This window comes from Sceloporus undulatus, chromosome 7 (assembly GCF_019175285.1).
Source record: "Sceloporus undulatus isolate JIND9_A2432 ecotype Alabama chromosome 7, SceUnd_v1.1, whole genome shotgun sequence".
NCBI lineage: Eukaryota > Metazoa > Chordata > Lepidosauria > Squamata > Phrynosomatidae > Sceloporus > Sceloporus undulatus.
In genome coordinates, this window is record NC_056528.1 from 209,274 (window position 1) to 236,169 (window position 26,896).

The 26,896-nt window shown below is 54.2% G+C and overlaps 3 protein-coding genes across 7 annotated transcripts; 2 read left to right on the top strand and 1 right to left on the bottom strand.

Annotated features, from left to right (window-relative positions):
* Positions 1 to 350: 350 nt before the first annotated feature.
* FAM131C (family with sequence similarity 131 member C) lies at positions 351 to 4,669 on the top strand. Its single transcript, XM_042479385.1, has 6 exons — positions 351 to 820; positions 2,295 to 2,380; positions 2,705 to 2,789; positions 3,002 to 3,184; positions 3,439 to 3,549; positions 3,699 to 4,669. The coding sequence occupies exons 1-6, from the start codon at positions 424 to 426 to the stop codon at positions 4,016 to 4,018; spliced, it is 1,182 nt and encodes a 393-aa protein (XP_042335319.1). The 5' UTR covers positions 351 to 423; the 3' UTR covers positions 4,019 to 4,669.
* Positions 4,670 to 5,023: 354 nt separating this feature from the next.
* LOC121937110 (chloride channel protein ClC-Kb-like) lies at positions 5,024 to 20,818 on the bottom strand. Of its 5 annotated transcripts, none has more exons than XM_042480017.1 (20): positions 20,682 to 20,818; positions 17,224 to 17,360; positions 16,399 to 16,527; positions 15,134 to 15,262; positions 14,304 to 14,443; positions 13,606 to 13,683; positions 12,631 to 12,709; positions 11,849 to 11,974; positions 11,114 to 11,198; positions 10,915 to 11,016; positions 10,321 to 10,405; positions 9,695 to 9,868; positions 9,381 to 9,450; positions 9,053 to 9,163; positions 7,996 to 8,209; positions 7,551 to 7,684; positions 7,115 to 7,215; positions 6,492 to 6,575; positions 5,802 to 5,888; positions 5,024 to 5,336 (listed from the first exon to the last, which is right to left on the bottom strand). In XM_042480017.1, the coding sequence occupies exons 1-20, from the start codon at positions 20,720 to 20,722 to the stop codon at positions 5,289 to 5,291; spliced, it is 2,154 nt and encodes a 717-aa protein (XP_042335951.1). In that variant the 5' UTR covers positions 20,723 to 20,818; the 3' UTR covers positions 5,024 to 5,288. The 5 variants fall into 5 exon arrangements, with proteins under 5 accessions (XP_042335951.1, XP_042335950.1, XP_042335952.1 ...); XM_042480016.1 differs by having other exon boundaries at positions 17,224 to 17,462; positions 20,682 to 20,788; XM_042480018.1 differs by lacking the exon at positions 20,682 to 20,818 and adding an exon at positions 20,009 to 20,117.
* On the top strand, positions 20,763 to 25,134 carry HSPB7 (heat shock protein family B (small) member 7). Its single transcript, XM_042480022.1, has 3 exons — positions 20,763 to 20,891; positions 22,242 to 22,375; positions 24,210 to 25,134. Exons 1-3 carry the CDS (start codon positions 20,813 to 20,815, stop codon positions 24,396 to 24,398), a joined length of 402 nt encoding a protein of 133 aa, XP_042335956.1. The 5' UTR covers positions 20,763 to 20,812; the 3' UTR covers positions 24,399 to 25,134.
* Positions 25,135 to 26,896: the final 1,762 nt, after the last annotated feature.

A 26,896-nucleotide genomic window follows, 5' to 3' on the forward strand; every position in this document is an offset into this window, starting at 1 on the left:
TGGCTTCATCAGCCCTGAATGGCTTCTGCTTCCCCCATTGGGAAGGGCCTCCCACCACTGAGCCCCACTGCCTGCGGCTTCCAGGGGAGAAGAAGGCCAAGGGGGACCTTCCCCAGCTGTGGCTTTCAAGCCCTTCCAGCTGGAAGAGATTTATTCATGGCTAAGAAGACCATTCTGCAACGCCTTTTCCCTTTGTCTGCTCCCAAAATCAAAGTCAGGTTCAGAAGGTGCAACTCAGGGAGGAAGGAAGGCAGGCAGGCGGGGAGTTCTGAGGCTGAGAGCTTTTGGACCCCTTGATGTATTCCGTTCCCACATCATCTCGGAACTCTGTGGCATGACCCTCATCACATCTGGGACCCTCTCTTGGCCCTCCTTGGGGTCTCCAGGCAGGGCCCAAAGCCCAAGGCCTGGCCAGCCTCAGCAATGGGCCCCACCCAGGAAGGGGGTGCCAGGAGCTGCCAAGGCCCAGAGGGGCCAGGCCTCCTCCTCTCTCTCCAAGGCATGCATTCCCAAGGGCCCCAGTCCTGTGACTGTCCTCCGCTCGGAGCAGGGCTTTCTCTTCCCTGTGGGCATGCATGCCCCTCCCCTCCTCCTTGGCAGAGGGGCAGAGACCATCCCCCGGCGACCCTGACACGTGTCTGCTCCGTCTCGTCGGAAGGGGGGCAGAGGAGGAGGAGGAAGAAGAAGAAGGCGGCGGCCGCTCCTCCTCCTCCTTTTGCTTCTCCTCCTTCGTTCCTTGGGGCGCCAGGAGGAGATGCCCTTCCTCCCCGGAGGAAGAGGAGGAGGAGGAGGAGGGCCATGGGCTTGTGCGTGACCAAAGGTGAGACCCCCCCCAAATCCCCCCAAAAGGGCAGCAGGGAAAGGCAGGCCCCAGTCAGAGACCCCCCTCCCAGCCCCCTTGGATGGAGCCTGGAGGGGAAGGAAGAGACCCCCCCCCCCGAAAGGGCTCCCTCCCTTTGGCCCTGGAGTCCTTTCTGCTTCTCTCCCTCAGTTGCTCCAGAGCTGAGCTCTTCAAGGGACCTGTTGCACTCTGCACATGGTCAGTGGCACTGCTGGCATCTCCTGGAGGAGAGCCAGAGTCAATGGGCCCCTTTGGGAGAGGGAGCTCCAGCTGTGGGCCCACCCAGAAACCCAAGAACACACAATCGTAACACTACTCCAGTCCATTACCAGTACTTGACCTCCCTCTGAAGGGGGAGGGTCTTGGCTCAGCCCCCCCCCCTCTGCCCCAAAGGAGAGGGTCTCTGCCAGCCAGCCCAGAGGGCACCCAGGAGGCAAGAGGGCAGGAGAGGCCCAGTTGTGTCCCCCAAAGTGGAGGGGACAATGTAGGAGGGAGGGAGCCCCAAAGGTGCCAGGTGCCCCTCTTGGCCGCTGGAGCAAAAGTGGGGGGCAGAGTGTCGTGTGTCTCTTTGGGACCCCCGCTTGCTTACTCCAGGGACCCACAGTGGAAGGGCAGAAGCACGCCTATCAATAGAAATCCATGCTTCTTAGTGATGCTCAAAATGGAGGACATTGTGGAGTTCCTCCTGGAGGTTGAAAAGCAGGAGGATGTTGGCCATGGGAAGGGTCCTGGACACACGGCTGAAGGCCAGGTTCATGGCTTCCCCCAAATGTCCCGAGGGTGACTCTGCCTTCACCTTCTGGGCTCCCTCGCAGGGCTGTTGGGAAGGCAGAGGAGAGCCAGGCAGGCCCCTTGAGAGGAAAGGCTTTGGGGGTCCACCTGGGACCCTTCTCCCCTCGGCTGGGCCACCTGCTGCTGTGGCTGCCAGGTGCGTCATCCTTGTTGTTGTCGTCCTGCCAGCCCTTTTGCGGTGCCACCTTGGATGTGAGGTGACTGACAATCCTGCCTTTGGGAGACATGGCCTCCCTTCTCTTCTTCTCCCCTTAGGAGGGTTTGGTGGGGCTCAGAAGCTCTCCCCACAACACAACACCCTTTCTGGCTGCACTTTGGCCGTGCCACTGGGTTCAGTGCAGGGCGCCATTCCCTGCCCCTCTGTTCCAGAAAGAAAAGGGGGGCACTGAGCCCTGAGAGACCTAGGAGGAGACTCTGGGGTTTAGGAGGGAGGCGGTGGCCTCTTGTGACTCCTCTTGGCCCCAAAGTGAGCAGGCAGAGGGCCAAGGAAGGTGGAAACCCCCCCAAGAAAACTTGGCTTGAAGGTACACAACAAGAACAACAACAACAACTGGTGGGTGTTGGGGAGGATCCAATACAGACCCCAAGGCTTCGGGGCTCCCTCCATCCCCTACAAGAAGCCTTATGGGGCTGCTGATGGCTGCCTCTCTTCCTCTTGCAGACCTCTTCACAAACACCCAAAAGGACCCCCCCCTGGCCACCCCACAGCCGGACCCTCCTCCTGCCGCCCCTCACGACATCCAGGAGGTAAGGGGCAGAGGTTGGGGGACCCAGGGACCCGGAGGGATGAGATGCCCGCCTTGGTGTGGACCCTCCAGGGATGGGACTCTCCTGCAAGGCCTCCCCAGGGGCTCCTGTCCCAAACATCCCACCCCACTCTTTCTGCCCCTGGAGCTATGGCTGCTGGGTTCCAGCCCATTCCCCTCCACCAGTGACCAGCACCAGGACTGAGCTCTGAATGAGGGAGACCAGCTGGCCCCTTCCTTGCTCTGCTCCCCAAACCAAGAACATTAATGCAGGAGAGAATCTCTGAGGTTCATCTCTAAGTGTCCCCTTTTTCTATGCTTCCAGGCCTCTAACAGCCCCAACCCCACCTCCTCCTCTTCCTCCGGCGGAGGCTATAATGTGACAGTCCTGGCGACTTCCTCCCTGGTGGGTAGGTATATGCCCTCTCCTCGCGGTACTGCAAATCCCACCGTCTGCCTGGCAGGCTTGCTCCTCTTACAAGAGTTTGACATATTTGCAATGTGGGGCCTTTGAGAGTTGCACCTGCTCTGGCTGTGCCCCCCAGATCCCAACAAGGGGGTCCTCCCTGCCCCCCTTGGGCTTGGTGACCCCTTCCCATCTGGCTTCTTCCCCCTCCCACAGGCCTTGTCCAGAGCATCAAGGACCACATCACCAAGCCCACTGCCATGGCCCAGGGCCGCGTAGCCCACCTCATTGAGTGGAAGGGCTGGAGTGCCCCCCAGGCGGGCAGGGAGCTCCCCCTGACTGACGAAGAGCTCTATGCAGACCTGACCGATGAGCTCAAGGAGGCCCGATTTGCGGCAGGTGAGCAAGCCGTCCGGGAAAGAGGGGCGCAGACTTTGCCTTTCCAGAAGGGCCACTGGCTCAGGAGTCTTCAAGGGGGTGGCAGGAATCCTGGCTTCTGGTCATGAGGGCTTAATGGTCCCTCCAGTCCCAGAGGCAGTGCACCTCTCACACGCCTGGGCATGGGGGTCTCAGAGCCCCTGTGGCAGCTGAGTGCTGGGCGAGAGAGGTCGCCATCTGCCCCATGGCCTGACCTCCTGCTTCCTCGTTCCCAGGGGTAGCTGAGCAGTTTGCCATCATGGAAGCCACGCTGAGCGCCTGGTCCTCAGTGGACGAAGAGGAGCTGCATTACTGGGGGGCTTCGCAGGATGCGGTCCAGCTCCAAGGTGCCTCCCCACTGCCCCCCTGGAATCTCTTCTCTCTCTCCTTAAGTCCCAAACATGTTTCCCTGAGAGAGAAGGCCAAACCTACCAAAGTCCTTCTCATGCTTAAAAGACCTTTTAGGCTGACACCAGTTTCCTCTTCCTCCTTCTAGACCTGGAGACCCTCTACCTGCCGGAGCACCTTCTCCTCAGCCCACAAGCCCTGAGCAGCCCCAGCATTGCCCAGAGCCTCCAGGCCTTCCTTCCCTCCAGCCAGGAGTTCCTGGGGCCAAAAAGACACTCAGTGCTCAGTCCCTGGAGCGACAGCAGTGGCACCGGCAGCCAGGGGGCTGGTTCAGAGCAGACGGTGATGCCCACGGAAGGGGGGCAGACAGAGGGCACCCCCCGGCCCCTCTGGCTCCGGCGGAGCACCCCTTCCCTCCGCTACGTGGACAGCAGCTCTCTCTCGGAGGACGATGTCTTCTACAACTAGGGAGGGATGGAGCTGGGGGGACAGACTGACTGGTGCTTGTGGTTCTTCCTCTGCATTGTAAGAAAGAGGGGGTGCATACTGTGTGGCAGCTTCAGCCCTATGCCCCAAAGACGAGGGATCAGCCTTGCATGGGTTGGGGGACATGGCTGTCTGTGTCTCCAGGATGACCCCCTTGGCAGGGTTGTTTGGTTCCTTTGCCCTGAGATGAGGCTCCGGACATTGACTGTTTCATGAGGGCACCTGCCCCTCTGCAGGTGCCAACCATGCTGTCTGGGGTTTTCTGGGCATTAAGGTCCAAAAAAGTAAAGTTCTCCAGCTCCAGAGATTGTGGCTGAGAATTCAGGTGCAGGCTGCGTGAATCCCTCCCTCCTAACAGTTTGGTATTGCTGTCCAATGGCTTGAGGGTTTGCAGGAGAGATGAGGAGGGGGAAGCGTGGATGGGGTCCCCCCTTTCTCCTCCTCCATCTTTCTGCTGGATTATCTCTCTTGAGTGCCTCCTTCCATGTGTACGTTTGTAAATAAAAGACAACTATGGTCCAAAAGGTCTCCTGAAGGCACCTGCCCTTCTCTGGAAGAAGAAAACACTGCCTCCCTGCCTGCTCTTCCTTCTTTATAGCTTCTCCTTCCAGAGGCTGGAGAAGGTCCTTTCCCCCAACTACCACTTATTGGGGGAATGTGGAGGCTGTACTCCAAAATAACTCTTTTGAGCTCCAGGGATTATTGACCTCAAAAGCTGGGCATGGGGGAGCCTTCAGATTGTAACACCCACCGTTCCTGACTGTTGGCTTATTTGGGTTGGGATGATGGAAATGGTAGCCTGAAATGCCCAGTCGGACCACCCTTTTAAGCCAATGAGTGCCTCGTGTTTCAAGCAGGGGCCACACTTAAAATGGAGAAAAAGCAAAGCCTCCTGCAACAAGTCCCTGTCCCAAATATTTGAACTAGGAAGCATTTCAACAGCAGTGACAACATTTTGCAAAACAAAAAGGGAAATGGAAAGTGTGCTTGTATTTCAGGGTTGCCTTTTAGTAAATGATTTTAAAAATAATACAGTTTTTTAAAAAGGGAGCAAGGCAGAGCGAGCGCTCCCTTCCCTCTCTTTTGTTGTGGTCTGAGAGAGGGGATTTGGTCAGGAATCCAGACCGGGGGGCCAGTGACCCATTGTGCCCCCCAGAGTCTTTGCCCCCTGGCATTTTGGGAACTGCTATTTGGCATCTGCAAGGAGGGTCTCCCTCCGTCCGTTTATCCATCCATCCATTTTGCCCTTTTCCTACTTTGTGGGTTTTGGATTGGCCAGATCTTCGATGGCTTTCCTGAGCTGGAAAGAGAAGACAGACGGAGGCTGAAGGCAGAACTCAAAGGGTGCCTCTCCAAAGGCAAGAGGCTCTGGATCTGTCCCACTTACAACCGGGGGGGGGGGGGTCTCTTTCATCATAAAATGGGAAATGTGGGAGGAGAGCGTGAAGGAAGGAATCCAGCAGCACCTTTGGGGCTGTTTCCTCTTAGCATAACATGAGCTTTTGCAGCTTTCAGGCCATGTCTTCAAGGTGCATGGAAGCCAGAGGCACCAAAACACTTGGCAAAATGAGGCAGACGGTGACACTGGCTGTGTCTGGCTGCTGGGAGCCACAGTCCAACTCCAGGTGGCCTGATTCTGAAGGAACAGCCCCATCCGAAGCATGCCTGTTCAGGAGCAAGGCCACCGTCCATGGTGCTTGCTTCCCTGAAAGTGTGCCTGGATGGGGTCTCTGTACCTCTTCTTCCTCCCACCCAAAAAAGTTACCTCTGTCCTGGAGACCACCCCAACTACTCTTCCCAGCTGGGTGACAAAGGCCCACTGGAGGTTGAGCAGCTCAAAGAGGTTGTGAGCCTGCGAGAGAGAAGGGGAGAAGGAAGGGGTCAGTTGGGGAGAGAAAGAGGCAGGGAGCCCCCCAGGATACCTGGCAGCTGGCAGGAGAGGCAAGGCCACAGCGGCCCCTCTGCCTGCCTATTGGCCAGAAAGACTGGCAGTCTTCCTCTGCATCCCTCAGCCAGGCTGGCCGTTTCCATGGAGACAGCAGCATCCCTGCATCTTCTCTGGAGGACCATCCCCCCCCCCCCCCCCCCCCCGTAAATGCTTCTGGGGTGGGCTGCCCTGGGACCTTGTCCTCCAGCAGCATTTCCTCCATGTCTCCCCAACATCCCCCTCCCCAGTTAGGACTCCCCTCAAGGTCCCCTCTGGAGGCCCAAACCCCTTGTTCTGTCCACCACTAAAAGAAAGGAAGGATATAATAATAAATGCATAGCATAAAAGGAAGCCCCGCCAATCAGCCCCTCCCATGGTTGCCCAGCAGCACCTGGTAGATTGCCTTGGCAGGTGGAGGCTCAGTGAAGCCATTGCTGCCAGGGGGAGTGCCAGGGGCTCATGGGAGTGTCACATCCTCCTTTTCCCTCTTTTTCTCCTCACCTGTACCCCACATTCACCCCCATTTACCTGGTGGAGGGACGTCCATGGAGAGAGCTGCAGGGTGACAGGGCTGAAGGTGCATCCCTCGCCCAGCGTCTGGCAAGAGGGAGGCTGAAAGAAAGAGGCAGAGGCAGAAAGAAGGTTGCCCATAATAAGGCTGGGGAGCAAGGTCGATGAGGGATGCCCAAAAGGGGAACTCTGACCTATCTGCCCTGTGCCCCAAAAGCTTAGGGGAGTTACTTTCTGGGATGCCCTATATAAGGAGGGACGGCCAAGGAGCGAGGCGTGTGGCAAGGGGTCTCCTATGCCTCCCAGCATCTTGGTCCTTCTCTGCTGTGGCTCCCCATTGGAAGTCTGTATGGCACCCACTTTGTTTTCACTCCAGTGAGCATAAACCTGGGGGTCCTAACTGGTTTCTCCCCCCAAAAGGTGCAGATACAAAGTACTAAATGTTTTTTACTTGTTCAAATGATTTCATATGTTTTGGCTGCCTACTGATTTAATTTCTAGAATGTTTTAAACGGTTCACCCTTGAACCCCACCCACTGGATAGGCAAGGCACAATATAACAAAGGGAAAATAAGACTGATACAACCCCTCTACCCCTCACCCCACTGATCCCGTGGGACCCAGGGGCTGGGCAGACCCACCTCGTCCTGGCCCTCTTTGTGGGGCCGGCCAGCCATGTCGTGGGTCTGGAGGAACTTGACAAGTTCGGATCTCTGGACAACCCCCAGAAGCATCAAGGTCTCTGTGGCAAATGTAGGAAGAGAGGGGAAACAAGACTCATCAGATGAGATACTGAAAAGGGGGCAGCTTGTGGCCCAAGTGTCCTCTATGGGGCAAAGCGGGTCTCTGCAAAGCCCCTCCCAACTTTCCCCCATGACAGCTTTTGGGATCACTTATGGTTGCTTTGCCTTGCTATTACCACATTCTATCCCAAGCTTGGAAAAGTTCCTTTTTGGACAATGATGTCCAGAAAACGCCAGTCTGCATAATCCACAGAAGGAGCTTTCCCAAGCTCTGGTTCTCCCTTGCATCATTTCCATCAGAACCAGACAGAATAAATGGGGGGTCCTGCTTTACCAGTGCTGTCGACCACCGGGTACTCGGGGTCATCCGTCGAAGTGACCACTCCAAGGATCTCCTGGAAGGTGGCATCCCTTGGCAGAGTGACAAAATCTGTGTTCATAAATTCCTGCGTAGTAACCTTGTAGGAGCTGACCAGGAAAAGCCAAAAGGAGTCATGGCATATTAGCCATTATGGTCAGTGGCCACCCTCATAGTTTTATCTGCCTCCTCTTTTTAAGCCATTCAAATTGGCAGCCTTTCCTCCATCTTTCAGCACTTAGTTCCAATGTTTAACTAAGTGATGGAGAGCTGGTTTAACACACCTGTATAAAGCTACCCTCCCACCAACACAACTTGAAAGGGAGTCAAAGGACAAGACACCAAGGTGGTCCTCCTCCCCAAACACAATGGGGCCGATGGCCAGGAAGCCAGGTGGGCACAGTGGGCAAGGCTTTCTCACCCGATGTGCCTGCTCCGGATGCGAGGCAGGTAGGGCAGCTTCTTGACAATGATGGTGCCGTCGTAAAAGGAGGGCTGGAGCTTCTGGGCAATGGCATTGGCCACTAGGACAGCCAGGATGACCGGTAGGATGTGGGAGATCTGCCCAGTCATCTCAAAGGCCAGCAAAGCCGTGGAGAGTGAGTGGGTGACTGCCCCGGAGAAGGCAGCTGCCCCTGGTCAAGGAGGGAAGGAAGGAAGGAAGGAAGGTCAGTGGGAGGAAAGAAGGGTCACCCCAACCTCCAAAAATAGATGGATTGTGTTTCCCCCCCAACATCCCCCCAAGGGAAAAAGAAAGTCCACCTTGCACAGTTCAAATGCACTGATGTTAGTGCCAATGCATTGCTGTTAAAATCAATACTGTATATTAAATACAGTTCATTTATTTTTTTAAAAATCTGATGTTTCTTTCAATAATCTCTGAAATCGTTGGTTGTTTTTCCTTAAACTCAGCATTTATAACTGCTAAAATCACCAGCAATAAATGAAAGTGGGGTATAAACCCTCTAAGGTACCAGATCCCGTCTGGTCCTGGCTGCTAAACAGGGTCAGCCCTGGATAGTACTTGGGCGGGAGACTACCAGGGAATACTGGGTGCTGTGGGCTCTATATCAGAGGCAGGAACTGGAAAAACCACCTCTGAGGATTCCTGTGAAATCCTTGGGGTAGCCATACGTCAACAGGCGATTTGTAGACAAATACACACTCATGAAAGAGATGAGAAATGTGCAATGAATGCCACCAGCAGTGGATCTATGGCAATAGTGAGTTCTGAAGACCATGGCAGAATAATAATAATAATAATAATAATTAGGGGTTGCAAATTAATTTGAATTATTGTTTTCAAACTCTAGTCTAGACCATCTCCCATTGCTGTGCCTGACCCTTGTGTCTTTTGTGGCAGCAAGTAGCCCCATAAAATCTCTCTCTCTCTCAATCCCACTGGCCATGTCCAGCTCTCCCTACCTGGTTTCTGTCCCTCTGGCCATCCCAGGCCCAAGCCCCCCAAGTGGACCCACCTGCCAAGGCATAGGCGCCAGGTGTGATGGGGCTGACCAGCCCTTCGGACAGGATCCCCTGAGGAAAAAGAAAGGCAACCACTTCCCCGACCAGGCGTCCGATGGCAGCTCCTATGGACGGTCAAGGGAGGAGGGCAGAGAAAAGTGGGTCACCCCCACGCGGGGGCCATGGCCACACTAGGCATTTTGAACTGGGTTCAAACTAAATTAACTCTCCCCAACCCCCCTTCTTTTGATGTTTCCCAGCAGCCACTAGCAAAGTGAATCCTCCATGGAGGGAAGGGTTGAGATTTTTGAAGGGGTGGATTTGGAGCTACAGTGTACTTACCATAAATGAAGACAGGCATGAAATACCCAGCAGGCATGGGCATGGTGGTGGCCAGGGTCAACATCCAGAACTGTTTGGGGAAGAAGAGGACGCTGGGTCTCTTTGCTCAGCTCTTGCAGCAAGACTGTGCTGGCAGGGAATATCCACACACACTCTGCCTTGCAGAGACCCCTTAGAAAAGGTTGCCAGGAATCCCACCCCAAACCTCTCCCCTCTAAGGCCATGTGCCCCCATCACCCAGACTTAGAGAAGTGATGGACGGAGGAGACAGAGAGACCCCCATGAAGGCATCCCTCTTTGCCAGCCCTGAGTACCTTCATCACCAGAAAGACCACCAGCGTGCCAAAGATGGTGATGTTTGGGTCCCACCATTCGAGCCAGAGGTTGGAGGGGTCAACGTGAAGAGGCCTGGCCAGCGATGCATTCTGGGAAAGGACCCCCCAGGTGTGGTTGTCCAGGAGGGAAGTGAGGAGCTCCTTCATGGTCAGCTGCGGAGTTTATTCCTTAAGTTACATTTCTTCCCCACTTTTGGCTTCCTGGCACTTGGGACGACTTGGCTCTCCTCCTCCCCACCTTCTCCTCTCAACAGCCCTGTGAGGTAGGCCAGGATGCGGGAAAAAGGGTGGCCCAAGGTCCCTGGGTGAATTACACGTCTCAGTTCTGGGAGGGTAAACTAGATCTCAAACATCCCCAGCCCAGCTATCTAACCACTATGCCAGGCTGCCCCACTGACAGGCTTCTGGCCAGTCTGGGGAGAAGAAGGGCAGCCGGCCACTAAAAAACCAGAGCCTGCCTCTAAGGATAGCCAATGGTTTCTCTCTCCAATGCCTCCCTGTTGTCAGCCCATAAGCGCTTGGGAGAGCTGCCTGTGCCTTTGTACATGCTCCAGCAGGGTCTTTCTTCAGCAGCAGGACCCCAAAAGGCAGCCCCCAGTATTTACCCTGGAGGCCATGAACTGGCCCAGGCTGAGTGGGAAGGTCATGGAGGAGAGCAGGAGGGCCACCAGAGCCGAGTAAAGCGGCTTCCTAGAAAGGCAGAACGGAAAAAGGAAATGACCAAGGGAGGCAAAGAAGAAGGCCAGGCTTGTCTGGACATAACTGATCCCACTGGGCAGCTGCCCACCCTTTGAAGGCAAGGAGCCCCAGGGGTTTGTGGCCCAGAAGAGCATTAAAGACTTTCTCAGTGGCCCAGGATCTCCAGGGAAAGGAATGGATAAACTCTGGAGGGGATGCAAAGCTCCTCTTTCTGTTAGACTGGGAGTGAGCAACTGCTTGCTCAGTGCTGTGTTTCCCAGAATACTTAGGCAGTGGGAGGATTCTTGTGAAGCAAAACTTAGCAATCCTTTGGGCAGAATTTACATTCTTATGCTTGCGTTCTGCTTCCTTACATCCTTATCCCCATTTTGTTCTCAAAGCCAGAACCCTTAAGAAATGGCAGTTCCCTGAGTGTGGTCTGTGGGGCAGAAAGGAGGCACAAGCAGAATGGAAAGGACACCTTTTCCTACAAGGGAATCGGGGACTGTTTGGGAGCTTACTCTGTGGCAAGGAGTACGGCTGTGAACGAGTTCCTCCGGATGTAGCCCAAAAGCCAGCGTTGGCAGAAGAGGTAGGCACAGCTCACCACCCCACAGACGGCCCTGAAAAGTGGGGCAGAGAGAGAGAAAGGTTGATACCCAAGGTCTTTATACACCGGCCACAATGGGTTCCAGGAGAACCCCAACACGCTCCCCTCACCCAAGGAACATGAAGAAGAAGGTCTCCGGCAAGTCAAAGGGAAGGTCAATCTGGAAGCTGGTCTTGAAGATGGCCATGATGGTTTCTGGAGCAGGGACAGCAGGGATTTGGGGTGGAGAGGCAGACAAGATACGACTCATCATCTTTGGAGGGGAAAACACCAATGAATACCGGCTGCTGCAGGCTCTGTTTTGGGGGAAGGAACTGGCAAAAACCACCTTGCCTAAGAAAATGTTTCTTCTTCTTAGAAACCTGGTTTGCTTTATAGGAGCTGTCTGTGGTGCCAGGCTTATTTCGGGATAATAAGATGCAGCACTCTAGACAACTCTGTTAAAGCCTGGAGCAGACTCACTGGACCCATGAAATGGGGCTCAACAGCTGCCCCCACTGAGCCCCCTCCTCTCATTCCTTCCTCGGTGCCCTAAATGCCATGGGGCACTGGGCCTGGCATCCCCTTGCCCTGTCTCACTTGGCCTGCTGGCAGGGACTGAATGGGGATCTAGAGGTGGCTGTGGGGACTGAATTGTGAGGAGGGGGCTTTGGGGAGGGAGGACAAGGGAGAGGCTCAGTGCAGAATGGGTTTGTACATGTAGCCCAAAGGGGCACTGTGGGCAAATGAGGGCACAAATCACACGGGAGGATGGGCACATTGCACACACTCTGCGCATGCTGGCTCTGCTCCATCATCCTTCCAGAAGGATCTCCTTTCCTTCCCTCCATCCTTTTCCCCCTCACCTTGCTCGCTGTTGAAGACGGCCAGCAGTCGGAACATGAAGGCTCCGCAGGTGGCAGAAAAGAAGCCCCTCCAGTAGTCGCGGACCGCAAAGTGGGAGGACACAACCTCGATGCTGAAGAGGACTCCTGGCAGGGAAGGAAGGAAGGAAGGAAGGAAGGAAGGAAGGAAAGAAGGAAGGAGGCAGAGGGGACACACCTATTAGCGCCTGACAAGGCAGCACACACTCCAACTGCCCCAGTTTGCTTCCAACAGTCCCAGCTCAGGCAAAAGCAAACCGCTGCAGCCCCTTCCTCAGTTCTTCCTCGCCAGTAACCTCTGCCATCTTGACCACATTCTGATGCTGCTTGGCCATGTATGTAATCGTTTTCATCTCTGAAATTATGGAGGGCATGATGCTGGCCAGGGACTGGCAACTGATACGGCAAAACCTAGCCTAGGAATGCCCCACTTTATCCCCAGAGGGGCAAATCCCTCCATTGGGGGGCCAGCTCTTTCTCAGGGCAAAACCAGGTGCTTTCATGGCCAATATGGAACCACTGGGTGGTTCAACATAATGGCCTGGCATCCTGCATGGGGGTTTCTGCTCCCTCTCAATGAAATTGGCCCTGCTTGTGTTTTTCAAACCAATAATTATTGTAGATGCACCAGAAAAGCAAAGCCAAGAAAGGTGCCTCTGTGAATCCCGCTCCGAAGGGCATGGCCTCTACGCCTCCTTCCCAAGGCTGGCATCATCCGAGGGTGTCCGCCCAGCCCCGCCATTGCCACCCACGGCCCCATTTACCACTGATGGGAGCCCCAAAGACTGTTGCCACACCAACAGCTGCACCGGCCACCAGCATCTCGTTCTGCTTGCTTTTATTCTGGAAGGAAGGAAAGAAGGAAAGAAGGCATGAAAAGGCTTCACCCAACCTCACCTCCACCTCCTGCGGCCCAACACTCCCTCCCTGAGGGTTAAGAGCTTCTCTCACAGCTGGATTTCTGTTCCCAACAGTCTGAAAACATTTGCTAAATGGTGTGTGTGCCTGTGTTAAAAGGCCTTCAGTCACCAACACTGCTGGTCCATTTGGCTTCACAAACAACCTTCCAGTTCTGTGCTCAGAATTACAAAACCACCCAGGTAGCAGCCTCAAAGCACTCACTGAAAAGACTCTCTCTCTGCATGGCAAGAAAAGCCCAGGGAAGCTCCTTTTGGGGACTATACCCTCCAGAATCCCCCGGACAGATGGGCACCAGCATGACTCTGGTGGGTTCCGTCCAAAGATATACAAAACAAACTTGCTCTAGTGATTAACTGCACTATTTTGGAATCCAGGACAAATTTAGGAGAAGTGATGATTCTGTGATGCTAAGAGTGCTGTTGGTTTTCTTTTAAACCTCTCTCTTTCTCTCTTACACTCTCACCCACACATGGTTCCACACTTTGCCTACCAACCACATTGGATGAAAGGTGCATTAAAGGGTGATTCACCCACATTTCAGAGGCAGAATAAGGCAGCCGCCTCAAACAGTAGATTTGTGGGATGGGTTCACAAATGGAAATTAAAATATGAGACCTTATTCCGCGGAGTGGGATTTTCTGCCTCCCTTGTGCCAAACTCACTCAGTTATCTGGAGGTGCTCAGTGGCCTCCATGGCTGTTGGCAGAAGAGGAGGCAGTTGCAGCTCTGCTTTAAGCAGCAAGGAGTCTGGGTCCTCCTTTGGGCAGACAGCAGGACCCCCATCTCTTCTCCCCAGAGGAATGGGGAGGGTGCCTTACCTCGTACCCCCCTGAGACATTGGTCCGAGCCTTGCCCAGGTAGGCGGCCAGCATGCTGGAGAGGTGGACAAAAGGGCCCTGGAAAAAAGGGGAGACAAGGGGTGAAAGGGGCCTGATTCCCCCAATAGACTGGGGGGCAGCAGCTGCAGAAGCCCCTGAAGCCTCCCCGCTTACAGGCACCCCCCGTGCAGGGCACCCCATTACTTCTGTCTCCCATCAAGTGGGAGATTTTAATAGTGCTTTCCCTCTTAAAACAAAGCCTGGACCTCCTGGGATCCAGAGGTTTTTAGGGAGACAAGATTTAATGGCAGTTCTCAACCTCTCTTCTCCATCAGTAGCTCTCTGGGGTTAGGATTAGGGTTTGGGTTTCTGCTGCTCTGCTGATTGAAAGCTAGACTTTAAGAAGCCTGGCATTGATGTTTTTTATGTTTAAATATTTGTGTTTCCTAAACAAAGGCTGAAGCCTTAGGAAACTTGAATTGCACCAGCAGTATCTGGAGGGCCACCTATCCCTCTATTGGAATCTCCTTTTTTGCAAACTGGGGTCGCTCATATGGGACCCTTTTCTCTGGAGCAGCAGAAAGGCAGCTTGCTCCACCGTCTCCCTGGAGCCATGAACTGGACCAGACCAGGGGTTTCAGGGGGCGATTCCTTTGAGAGAGAAAGAGTGACGGAGGGGCCGAGGAGTCTACACTTACGACTTTCCCAAGGAAGATGGTGCTCCCGCAGGCCAAGGTGCAGGTCAGCCCCACCACTTTGGCCCCAAAGTTCTCGATGGCCAGGTACTCCTCCAGCATCACCCCAGAGAGGATGGTCTTCAGCTCAGGGATGCCTGAACCTGGCAGAAGGAGGGCAAAGGGAGCAGATGGGTGGGCAGCTGGACATCTGGACTGCTGATCGGCCACAGGGGCTGCAGTTCCTCCTCCTGACACCCCTCTCCAGCCCCAGCTACCTTCTTCCCATGGTCTGCTGAGCAAATCCCTCCTTCCCCAACTGCCCCCTTTTCATGGTTGCCCAGGAGCCAAATAAAATGTGCCAGCCTTTAGGATGGCACTGGATTCTTGGTTGATTGTTACTGCTCTCTTAGTACCTTCATTACAAGTTACTTTCATTACCTTTGTGGTCACAGGAGTGTAACAAAGTTACATTCTCTAATGCTAATGGTGCGAGCAAGAACAATGTTGCTCTGTTTTCCTGACTTTGAGAATGAGTGGATCACTTTTAAAACCCCAACTTTAGAAAGAGACTTTCCAAGATGTGGTGGGTTCCTGCTGCCCAGCCTGGCCCTCTGAAAGGCGGCCTCTGTGCACTTCCTTTTGGAAGGGAAAATGTGGTCAAGACTTTGGAAAGGGGGGCAACAGACCCCCTGCCGCCCAGAAGCTCCTCTCTTGCCAGGACCAGGGCAGGGAGAAAGGCATTGGAGGCTGGCAGAGGGTCTGTCTTGGGGCTGGGGGATCTGGAGGGCCTGGTCCAGATGGTGACCCCTGGCTTCCAGCGCTTGACCACACTTACCTCCAGTCCCACTTACCTGCGGAGTGAGGGGTGATGCTCTGGGCGAATCCGGTGGAGAAAGCCGAGAGAGCCATGGGGTACGTGGTCCAGGAGAGGTATTTCAGGAGCGAGTAATTGCCCACCTCTTGGTAAAGCCAGGCATGGGCTATGGAGGAAAGAAACAACAGAGAGAGACCCTCATTTATTGACTCAGAGGACATTGGAGGAAAGCATACTAGCATACACAGCATGTCCCTGGGCCAGAGCCCAGAGAAGTTACTTTTGTGGAATATTATGTGTAGATTCCAGCAGCCAGCGACTCATATCAAAACCACTCTGCCATTAAGCAAAATGAGGCAGCCACCTCAGCCGATGTATTTGGGTATAACATGGAATAGGCAGCTTTCTGTCCATTTGGTTTGTTTCAGATAAATGGGGATAGATAGCTGTGCCAGTTTCATCTTAAAGTGGAAAAGGGGAAGGGAATCCTTTGAGACTACAGGGGTTTATTTTAGCAGCGTATCTCCATGGATTCCAATCCATTTCTTCTGATGTGCTGATGGAGAAGAAAGTTTAAAATCAAAGGTATTTAAGTCATTACACAGTGTCTGGGGTTGGGAGGGACTGGGGATAATGGGATCTCAAATGCAGATTATGATCGTGACCATAAACCATAATGCATCTAAAGAAGTGGGTCAACATCCATGGAGACTTGTCCTAAATAAGCCGGTCTCCAGGGTGACTCCAGATTCCTCCCCTTTGTTGCTTCTGTCTCTGTGCCATTGGGAGGAACAGAGGAGCCTTGTGGTATTTTCCACCTTCTGTGCCGAAACAACGGGGCTAATTTTGGGTCCTCAGCACCTTGGCACAAGTGAGAGGTTGCATGGAGTGTGAGTGTGTCTAATATTTGTGTCTCTGGTTGCATCCACACTGCAGAAATAGTCCAGTTTGACACCGCTTCAATTGCCACGGCTCAATGCTGTGGAGTTCTGGGAACTGTAGTTTTGGGAGACATTTAGCCTTCTCTGTCAGAGCGCTCTGGTACCACAACAAACTATAATTGCCAAAATTCCTCAGCACTGAGCCATGGTAGTGAAAGTGGCATCAACTTGGGTTATTTCTGCAGTGTGGATGCAGCCTCTGTCTCAAGTCAGCAGAATCTCTTGGGTGGGCACCATTCTTGGTTCATGCCCCAAGAACCAGAAGACTCCCCTAAAGAAGAAAAAGGGGGTATAAAACCCCAAATGGGTGATTTAGGGAGTCTGATGGCAGGGAAGGGAGACCCGGCCGGGCAGCTGTTACCATTGGCCATTTTGGCAACCGTGAAGTCCATGGTGAAGCTGACCAGGGCCATGAGGACCCCCAAGGCGAAGAGGAAGTACCAGTCATCTCCCACGCGGAAGAGCTGCCGCTTGACGCACTCCAGGCAACCTGGGAAAGGCAGCAAAGAGGAGGAAGGGAGCAAGAGTCCTGCTGCCCCTTCAAGGTGGACCCAGTTTTCCAGCAGGAGCTGGTCCCAGTGGGATCCCCCCAAAATGGACACCCAGCTTCCAGGGGATGGAAGGTGGGGGACAGAGAGGCAGACAGATACACATGCAAATACACAACAGCTATGCTCTACATTTGGCGCATTGCAGAAATGCTGGTAGCTAAATGTGCCAATGTGACTGTCCGTTTGAGAAACATCAAGCCTCCAAAGGCCAAAGAATGGCTTGGTTGTGAAAACTGAGCAAGGGACAGAAGAATAGCCCTGTGCGAAGAGGAGAGCTTTTTATGGACTAGACCTCCCCAAATCCCCCTTCCCCATGGCCAGCAGGAGAATTGTAATCCAAAAAAGAGAAGGAAAGACCTTTTCCAGACTCTACAGACCAGCATCCTGCTTATAGAATAGCGTTAGGGCATTTTGAGGGGGCACCAAATGGTCAGGGATTTTATCTGTAATGGTTGCATTCCAACCTCCAAGAGAGAGAAGGGCAAGGGATGGGCAACTTGGTCTGCCTCAGGGGAGCCAAAATGCCTTGGGTCAAGCCTGAGTCCAGGGTGCAAGAGAGGGACCTCTTTCTGGAGCCAATTTACCCCATGGACCCAGTCCCAGCGCCCCCCCCCAAACCAGGCTTCTCTTCTTACCTTTGACCCTCCTCCGGGTTTTTGGCCACGGCTGCCGGGTCTTGTCCAGAAGCAGAAGCTGCCCTCCCTCCTCGTCCTTGTGGGCTTTTGGGGGTTCTCCCGTGGCCATGATGACCTGCCTTTGGGGATGCCTGAGCCTGGAGGGGGGAGGAGAGGGACCCAGGAGGTAGGTGCTGGCGAATGGGGAGGTGCCAGGGGAGGATTCAGGTTGGCACTCATTTGAGACCCACCTGTGCCAACTGTGAAGAGGAGGAGGAAGGCTCAGCACTCTGCCCCCAAATCCCCACCGGACCACACTTGCCCCATGGCAGAGATAGCAGCCACAGGATGCAGGGAGTAAGAAGGAAAAGAGTGCTCTGGGCACATCCAGAGTGCCCTTTTCTTCACACAAGGCTCCTGGCAGTTTGTTGACACCAGAGTTCAGGACTAGGAAAAACGCAGCCTGGGTGCCTCTTTTGCAGCACTCTGGCTGCTGCAGACCACAATGAAAATAATCATTTATCTTTTGGAAAGATAAAACACCTGCAATCCCAGGAACAGAGTGGACTTGAACGTAAACATGCTGCCTAGGATTCTGATGTATAACAACCCTATCATTTCTGACTCACGGCAACCCTATCACAGGGTCTTCCCTGCAAGGTTTGGCCAGAGTGGTTTTGCCCTTGCTCCCCTCTGAGGCTGAGAGAGTGTGGCTTACCCAAAGTCACCCAGTAGGTTCCAGGGATGACTTGAACCCTGCTCTCCTGAGTCCTAGTCCAACACTCAAACCACACAAACTAAATAGAACTTGAGGTTCAAAAGAAAGAAACCTCAAATTAGCAAGAATTACTCCAAATAGCAACTTCATTTGTATCCCTCTGATAGGTCTCCTCCTCCACCTCAGGAGGACTTTCCTTCCGCCACCTTCACCCTGCCATATCTCTAGCTGCCAAGGTCTGGCCACACAGCCCCACTGACACAGGAATTGGCCCCTGTCTTCAATGGCACTCCCTCACGCAAGGTCAGTGCCAAAGACGGCAGCCCAGCTTACCTCCAAGGAAACTGCAGGGATTCAAAGACCTGGGGCTCTGGGGTCCCAAGGGCAACAAGGAGAGCTCTGCCTTTCCCTTTTCAGTGCCTGTGCTGCTGGCCAGGTAATAAACACACAGAGAGAGACACACAACACAACACCTGTGCCCTCCCTCCCTCCCTCCCTGTGTCTCTGTGACCTCTAAGCATGCCCAGGTGTGTCTGGCCTGCCAAAACGCCCTTGAGAGAGCCAGCCAGCCAGCCCAGCCGGCCGGCCAAACCCACGCTGGATAGAACTGGCCCAGCAAAGGCAGGGACCGGCTCCGAAGGGGAGGGCCAGGGCCAGCGGGGAGAGTGGCCCCAGGGCTTGGAAGTGACCCCAGCCAGGCCGCCTCTCCCTTTTGCCCACAGCTCCGGCCATCCAGAGGGTGAACCCTATACCTCTTTTCCCTGGCAGGGATGGGCCCCAGAAGCCTCGCCCTGGGACAGTCAAAAGGGGCCAAGGCCCAGAGGGGGGTGTAGGGGGATCTCCCACCCAAAAGGATATTGAGAAGATGGGAGGTGACCAAAATGATAAAATCATCTGGAAACCATGAAGCCCTCTGAGGAGCGACTTAGGGAGCTGGGGGTATTTAGCCTGGAGAAGAGACGGTTCAGGGGTGACATAACAGTCATGTTTAAATATTAATGGGGTGTCATATTGTGGATGGAGCAAGCTTGTTTTTGGCTGCTCCAGATAACAGGATCTGGAGCAATGTGTTCAAACTCCAGGAAAAGAGATTCCACCTAAACATTAGGAAGAACCTCCTGAAAGTAACTGTTGTTTGAGAGTGGAAGATGCAGCTGCCTTAGAAAATGGGGGCCTCCTTCTTTGGAGGTCTTTAAGCAGAGGCTGGGTGGCCATCTCTTGGGGTGCTTGGATTTTGTGTTCCTGCATGTCAAGGGGTTGGGCTGGATGGCCCTTCTTGAGGTCTCTTCCAACTCTAGGCTTCTATGGTTCCTCCATCCCCAGGAAGGAGGTGGCAGCACAGATAATGGAAGGAAGGGAGGGACCTCATGGTGAGGAGGGGTCCTGGGTGGGCACAATTGTGGCAGAGGATTTATGGGGCTCCAACAGGCCTCCTCTCTCTCTCTCTCTCTCTGTGTGTGTGTGTGTGTGTGTGTGTGTGTGTGTGTAGGGGGAGAGAGCATGGGGGGTGACAATCCCATCATCCGTAGGGCACTGGCGCCCTCCTCCGTGACCTTAGGCAGCCAGTGGGTGGGAGGGCCAGCTGGCCGGCCTCCAAGGAGCCAAATGTGACTCAGCTGTGCCTCCCCAGCGCTGGGTGACCAAGTGGCCACATTTAGCTCCCACTGTACCCCTCGCTTTGCCCACCTCATCCAGGGTGACGGCCTGGTTGTGAAATGCTTCCCGGGCAGCTCATCCCCTTCGGGATCTGACATAGTAATACAGTGACTGTGCTTTCTCCGCCTCCCCATGTGCCCCCAAAGTACATTCCCGGTGGCAGGCGGCTTGGCAAAGAAATACTGTATAGCCTTACATGGGTGAAGGTTTGGGGAAGGAAGGGGCACACGTGTTTCTGTTTGTGTGAATTTTGGGGAGGAGGGTCAGCCCTTCCTCCCTTTCCCTGGCTGCCTGGGTTTCTTTCTTGGCTGCTTGACAGGCCGAAATGGCACAGCAGTGGACTCCTTTTCTGCCTGCCTGCCCTGTTGGGCTCCAGCCTGCTGGAGGGCAGAGGCCCTTTTTCTGTTCTCTGCCAGGCCTCCTTCTCCCTACCTCTCCACCTTTCAGGGGTCCACTTCAGAGCTTGCAAAAGCTACTTCTTTTGGAAGACAACGCCCATAATCCAGACCTGCCTCGCGTGCGTATGGCTGATTCTGAGATTTGTCATCCAAAATATAAAAATGACCCCCCCCTCCCCGCTCCAAGCTGGATCCACTTTCTCTCTCCCCGGCAGGTCTGGCATTTTCCACTTTGGGCTCTTTTGCCCAGACGCCGGCCAGCCCCATGCCGACTCACGCTTCTTTTTTGGGAAAACTGAGCACCTGCCAAGAGTCCCGTGGCCGGGCAGCGATTATCAAAGCGGGCAGGAATGCTGGCTCCCTTCCCTTTCTCCTCTGTTTGGGGCCCCTACTCAGGAGATCTTTCCACAAGGACTGTGATGCACAACGCCCTAAATATAGGCCCCGGACAAGAGGCCTGGAAGGCCGCCCGGGAGAAGGACAGGGAGGTGGGAGGGGGCCTTTAAAAGCCCCCACAAGTGCCATTGGGAGACCAGTGCTCAGCTTCCGGGAAGGGGCCAGCATCGCTGGGAATTGCTCTCCATTAAAAAACAACAAATAAGAGGAGGTCGGCTTTGGGGCTGCATCCACACAAGACATCTATCTATCTATCTATCTATCTATCTATCTATCTATCTATCTATCTATCTATCTATCTATCTATCTACCTTCTGAAAAGTCCAGCAACTATTCCAACCGAACTTGACATTTTTGCTGCTGGTGCTGCTGCCCAGGTTCAGGGCCAGCCTTGTCCTCTCCTCGACTTCTCATCCGGAGGCCACCATTCAGGGCTCACCCCATGGAGAAGGCCCGCGGACTTTTCGGTGACAGCCTCGGAGGCTTCATGCAGACGTGCAATGAGCCCCTGGGTTTCTCAGGCAAGTCCTGGGGGTACTGGGCAGCCATGCTGGGAACAGAGGCAACCTGGAATAGAAGGGTGGGAAGAGTGGGGCTTCATCAGAAACCTTATCCATTTCTTAAAAGCACCCCCACCGCTTTGGTCCCATTCCTAGGCAAAGAAGGCAAGACATAAAAGGGGAAAAAAAGGATGGGGAGGGAAGAGGAAAAATGGAGATGAGGGCAATGGACTGTCTTTCCCTCTGGGAGCTGTGGGTCTCAGGCCCACAGGAGGTTCTTCCCCACTGCCTGCTATCACACAGCCCTTGAGGTTGGAGACTATTTGGGCCTGAACTCAAGACCCTTCCTCAAGCAAAGGGTGTGTGCCACATGCTCTTCCCATAGATGTATGCCATGAGTTAGAATTAGGGATTGGTAGGTCAAGGTTGGCATCTGACAATTAGCTGTCCTTCCCTGCTCTGTCAGCTGGAGGCAATGCTTTTCTTGCTTGCTTTTGCTGAGTGACAGTCCCAGAATGAGAGAATCAAGGGACTGCAAAGGACCATCTAACCCAGTCCCTGCCATGGCTGGGCACAGAGCAGATGATGAGCAGAGGAAGGCAAGCCAGGAACAGAGTTGGTGCCCATGGACAACTCTCGTGGCAGGGCCCAGTGTACAAGACTGGGCTTGAATGGGAAACCCTGGCTGCCCCCCCTTCCCTCCACTGCTTGGCCTTGGTAGGGGCAGCAAGGGCAAGAAGCCAGGGACTATTGCAACAAGATCCTAACCCTCTATTTTCCCTCCGGATCCTCCTTCCTGGAGGGATGCTGGGCCTGGTAGTGGCCCTCCATCCTCCAAACCTTTCCTTGCTTAAGAGCTGTGGGCTTCCTCAGGAGGAAAGAGACCTCCTGGACTTTGGAGGCTAAGGAGGTTTGAACTGGGGGGAACCAACCCTTCCCTATCCCTGGGCCAAGGCCCCAATCCATGTCCTGCAGGTGACCACTGGAGGCTGAGAGAAATCCACAAGGAGATGCAACCATAAAATCTCCTCTGGCCCTTCATTAAAAAAACACTAAGCTGGAAAATGGTCCTTTTTCAGAACTACAAACCCATATAATCCCAGCTGGCTTGGGGGATTCTGGGAGTTACAGTCCCAGCTCTGCTTCTATATTGAAGCCACACTCGTGTCCTTGGGTGGCTCCCATGTCAGTGTGGCACTTTTAACTACTCCAGATTCAAGTATGAACTTTAAAGCAGTTACTGGGTACGTTCTCTGTTTGCCCTGGTCCCGTTCCTGGCGGAGGACGCCTTCCCTGCCTTCTGCCCATCCTTGGGAGGCTGGGGGACAGATGATGGTGGAATTCACACCCCTCTCCTTCATCTCTCTGCAGGTCGTACCGCTGGAACGGGGAACATCAAGACTTTGGGGGACACATACCAGTTTGCGGTGGATGTCAGCGACTTCTCCCCCGAGGACATCATCATCACCACCTCCAAAAACCAGATAGAGGTTCATGCGGAGAAGGTGAGGCCCCTGGGGGCAAGGTCAGGGCTGGAGGAAGCCACCCTTGGCGCTCAGATGTCTGTTTGCCCAGGCGGAGGTTAAGGGCTGGTGGACCATGGCAAGCGCTGCTCTCCCTTGTCCACTGCTGGTCCTTCTGCAGGGCCACAAGGAGAGGCAGGTGGAGAAGCCAGCCCAAAAAGGAAGAGGAAGAGGAGGAAGTCTGGAGGGGTGTCTCCTGCCTGTCCTCCCATAAACACCCCAGACCCCTCTGGAAGGGGTCCCATTTGTGTCCAGCTGTGGCTATAGCCCCTGGCGCCCTCCGGTGGCAGTGAGACGAAATGGCATGCAGGGCCTTCTCTGGAAAACTGGCTGCCCAGAGGCCTGTTGGGGCTGCCTACTTCCTCCTCTTGCCCAGAGCCCTCTTCCCCATCAGAGGCAAAGCAGAAGAAAAGTAGGCCAGGAAGATAAGCCCAAAGGCACAGAGGGACTGCTCTTCCAGGCGGAGGGAGGGATAGAGAGATAAAAGACAAAGGAAGGAGAATGGGAAAAGAGAAAGGAAGGAAGGAAGGAAGGGAAGGGAGGGAGGGAGGGAGGAAAGAGGCCAGCTGGTCTGACTCCAGAGGAATTCCTGGGGCTGGGGCCCTGGGTGCAAGGATCGTCTGTTCCTTGAGGAAAGCAGCCTGGGTTCCAAAGCCTGCCCAGTCCTGACATGCCTCTTGTCTGAAGCCTCTGGCCAGTTTTCTTTCCCCACCAATGGCTAGGGAAGGAAATGCTGCCTTGGCAAAGGCATACCAGGGGACGGGGGCATTTCAGACCCCCCATTTCTCTCCTGAGCCAACAAGCACCACAAAAAGGCACCAGCCTGATTCTCTCTCAGTGGGAGCACCAACCATGAGGCAGGTGGGGCAGCAGACACTGGGGCAGCAAAATTGTCAGCCACTGCCCGCTCCCCGTGCTGCGCATTCTCCTGGCCAGAGTCCTGGGGACAAATTCTCTACTCCTTGGACGGGTACATGGAGATCGCTCCCTCTGTCCTGCAGGGGAACGTAATGTCCTGGGCTGAAGCCCTGGTGATGGAAACCCAAATCCCTCCTTTAGCCTCCCTACATCAGAGCCACTGTGCCTCCAACTCCCTTGCAGCTCCCAGAGGAGATGGGCAGCTGGTCTTTTGGAAGGCAGGCAGCCAGGGAAGCTGGCCTGACACTCTCCCCCAGGACTGGGCAACCCATGCAAGTGGGTTTTGGGGGCTGAAGGTCCCCAGGTCTGAGCAGGGAGCTGGTCGTCATGGGGAATTGGCAGAGTCAAGACCCTCATCCAGTGTTTGGTAGCCAGCAAGGTCAGAAGCCAGGAGGCCCATTTCACTGGCCAGGCAGTTGAGGCTGGAGAGTGTTGGTAGCGATGAACTCTGCATGAACACTCAGGGACTGGGACCCTTACCTTCAGACTCTGGGAGACCCCCATCAAAGGTGTGCGCCCTCCAATTAATGCCTGTGCTCCAACTTTTCACTGATGAAAGCCAGGACACATGCGTGGCCTCAGAGTGAGATCATGGTGGCATAAGTTAATGAGGAAAAAGAGGCAAGCCAGGAGTGGCTGCCATGGTTTGCTTCTGCCTGGGAAGGGCCAGATCCTGACCCCCTCCTCTCTCCCTCGTCGTTTCAGTGCAAACTACTGTACTTTTTGCACTTTGAAAACTGTTTGCAGCGTTTGAAGGAAGCCAAGGACAAAAGTGAGAGAAGGGGGAGAGGGGAACTGGGACATTAAAGGTGCTGAAGAAGCAAGACTGAAGGGGATTAGTTGGGATGGTTGTTGGGTATGTGAATGCTCCCGACTGACTCTTGCCCCTCTTACGCAGCTGGCGTCAGACGGGACCATCGTGAACACCTTCACCCACAAGTGCCAGCTGCCTGAGGACATGGACCCCACCTCGGTCACCTCTGCCTTGGGCCCGGATGGCTCCCTGACGGTCAAGGCCCGGAGGCGCCCAGCCAAGCCCTCCGAGCAGCACCTCCAGCAGACCTTCCGGACTGAGATCAAGATCTGAGCAGCGCAGCCCCCCAACCCAATGGCAATAAAGAGATGGTGTGAAGTGGGGAGGGGCAGCGCTTGCTGGGTTTTTCCTTTGTATATACACATAATAGGCTGTGATCTGGTTTGGTATAAATTATTCCTGGTGCCTGTCCACCTCCTTCCCTTCTTTGGCTCCCTGGCTGTGGCCGTCCCTGCCACTGTCCTTCCTCAGAAGTCACCCTTCGAGGGTGGCATTGCACGGCTAGGATCCTGACCCCCCCTCCTGCTCCCATGCTTCATGCGCATCACCTCTGTTTTCTGGGAAATGCTGTTCTGCTGACAATGAGGACTAGAACCTGCTCTTGAGAAAGTGGATATAGCTGTGGAGAGTTTAGCACAGCCCTTAAGGTGAGCATCCTTGGTTTCTTGGCATATTAATGTTTCTGAATGAGTTCCTGAGACAGAGCTCTTTTACTTCCCCTTTGAAGGAGGGGATTCGGAGTGAAAGATGCAAAATGGGGGGGGGGAATTGCCAGTCCCTAAAACCCCAATGCTCCCACCATCACCAGCAGCATGCACCAACCTTCCTCTTCCCTTTCTGGATGGCTTCATCCTCTCTCCATCTGCTTGCCAAGCCCCTGCCTTGATTCCCAGCACAAGGGGAAACCTGAACTGGAAATGGGACTGCGGGATGCATTTGTCAGGGCTTAAACTGGAAATGAATGTTCAAACTGCAAAAACATAAATAAAAAGAGGTGACAATGAAATAACGACCCTTCAACCCATGTCCTTGCGAAACCAGCGAGGCTTCTCCAACCCTCTGGGGACTAAGTCTCAAAGAGCATACAGTGGGGCTTATTTGTTCATTTCCCTATATTCCTTATTTTTTATTACAATATTTGTACCCCAGCCTTTATTGCGGGATTTCAGGGTCAAGTGGAGATGGGACAATAAGCAATTTAAAACAATTCCAGATTAAAACAAGAAATCGCTTGTGTCTCTGTGTTAACTTACAGTGACTTTCTCAGGCAAGGGATCTGCAGAGCGGTGCCACCGCTGAGAAAGTCCCCTGGGCAGCAAATGTCATAGAAAGGATGCTGCTGAGCTGCAGCTCCCATCTGCCTGGCCACTGGTAAGGGATGATGGGGACTATAGTCCCATGACCCCTCCGGACAGCACATCTCCTATCACTGCTGGGCTTTTCCTTGTGGACCATTTTGGGTGTTAGATTCAATTAGCATTTTTGTTTTTCTTGCAGCTTTTGAAAACCCACTTCCACGAATTCAGTGGGAAATGTTAAGGGGGAAATGGCTGTCTGGATAGATAGATAATCTGAGGTGCCAGAAAGTAAATGTGAAAATAAAGGAGACTTATTTGTCTATCCATCCCCAGGTTAGTATCCAAACGTCTCTCTGAAGGCTTGTCCTTGGTGTCCCATCTGCCCCCTTGTTATCTGCCCTTCCAATTTCGGCAGGCTGAGGCCAAAGGGATTTGGGAAAGGAGGAGGAAGACAGCCAGGGAACCCGGCTGGAAATTGCTGCCAATGCCACCCAACTGCCAAAGGACAGCAGCGTCCAGCCTGCAAGAGTCCGGCTGAGGTGCCAGCCCCGGCTTCTCTTGCACCCAAAATTGGAGAGAAGGGGGCATTTTCAGAAGATGACCACCCTCCGGCCCACTCCTGCGGCCATTGCGGTGCGGGGGACACCATGGTAAAGGCCCTGCCCTGTGTCCAGAGCGGACAAGGCCAGGCAGCAGCCGGAGCAGTGAGCAGGGCCTGGGCTGTTTTGCAAAACAACAGGTGGGCCAGGTGCCTTTGTTGTCTTTGGCCCCATAATGAGCCCATTTATAGTTTCAACAGCAGCTGGCTTTCTTGGCTGGCATTGTGTGGGGCAAAGCGCTCTTGGATTAACTTGGAGGGAGAGTGCCTTCATCTGCATTTTGGAATTCCAGGGGGGTTCAACAGAGGACAAAGCTCTTATGGCTCAGGGGTGGGGCTATCTCTCTTCATCCAGCCTACAGCTACAACCAACCTCCTGAGATTGGCAACTCTTCTGGCTTCATTGGGGTTTGGGGGATTCTGGGAACTGCAGTCCACAAAGGAACTCTGCTGTGCCCAATAGGGAACCCCAGAGACTGCAAAGGCTCCCATAGCTCCCCCCAAGTGTTTCCTTTGGTCCTAGTTGGGAGTTAAAGTGGCCGAATGGGGCTGGACTGGATGGCGCTTGGGATCTCTGTGACCGACCAAGTCAAGCAAAGCCCAACAGTGGCAGGTGAGTTGGTGACAACCATTGCAAGGAGCCGCTCCAAAAGAGATGCCAAAGGGTGCCTTTTCAAAGGAGATACTCTTCCAAGGGCCTTTAAAAGTGTCTCTGCTCCACCCGACAAAAACAGGACCACAATAACCTGGGCCACAAGAGCCCCTGCCTGGCCTTCTGCTTTGCCACAAGAGACGCCTGCGGCCTGTGGCCCTTCCCTGTCAATGCAGTTGGCAGCCAAAGGGCTTTTGTGGGCCTGAGCCTCCTTCCTTCCTTC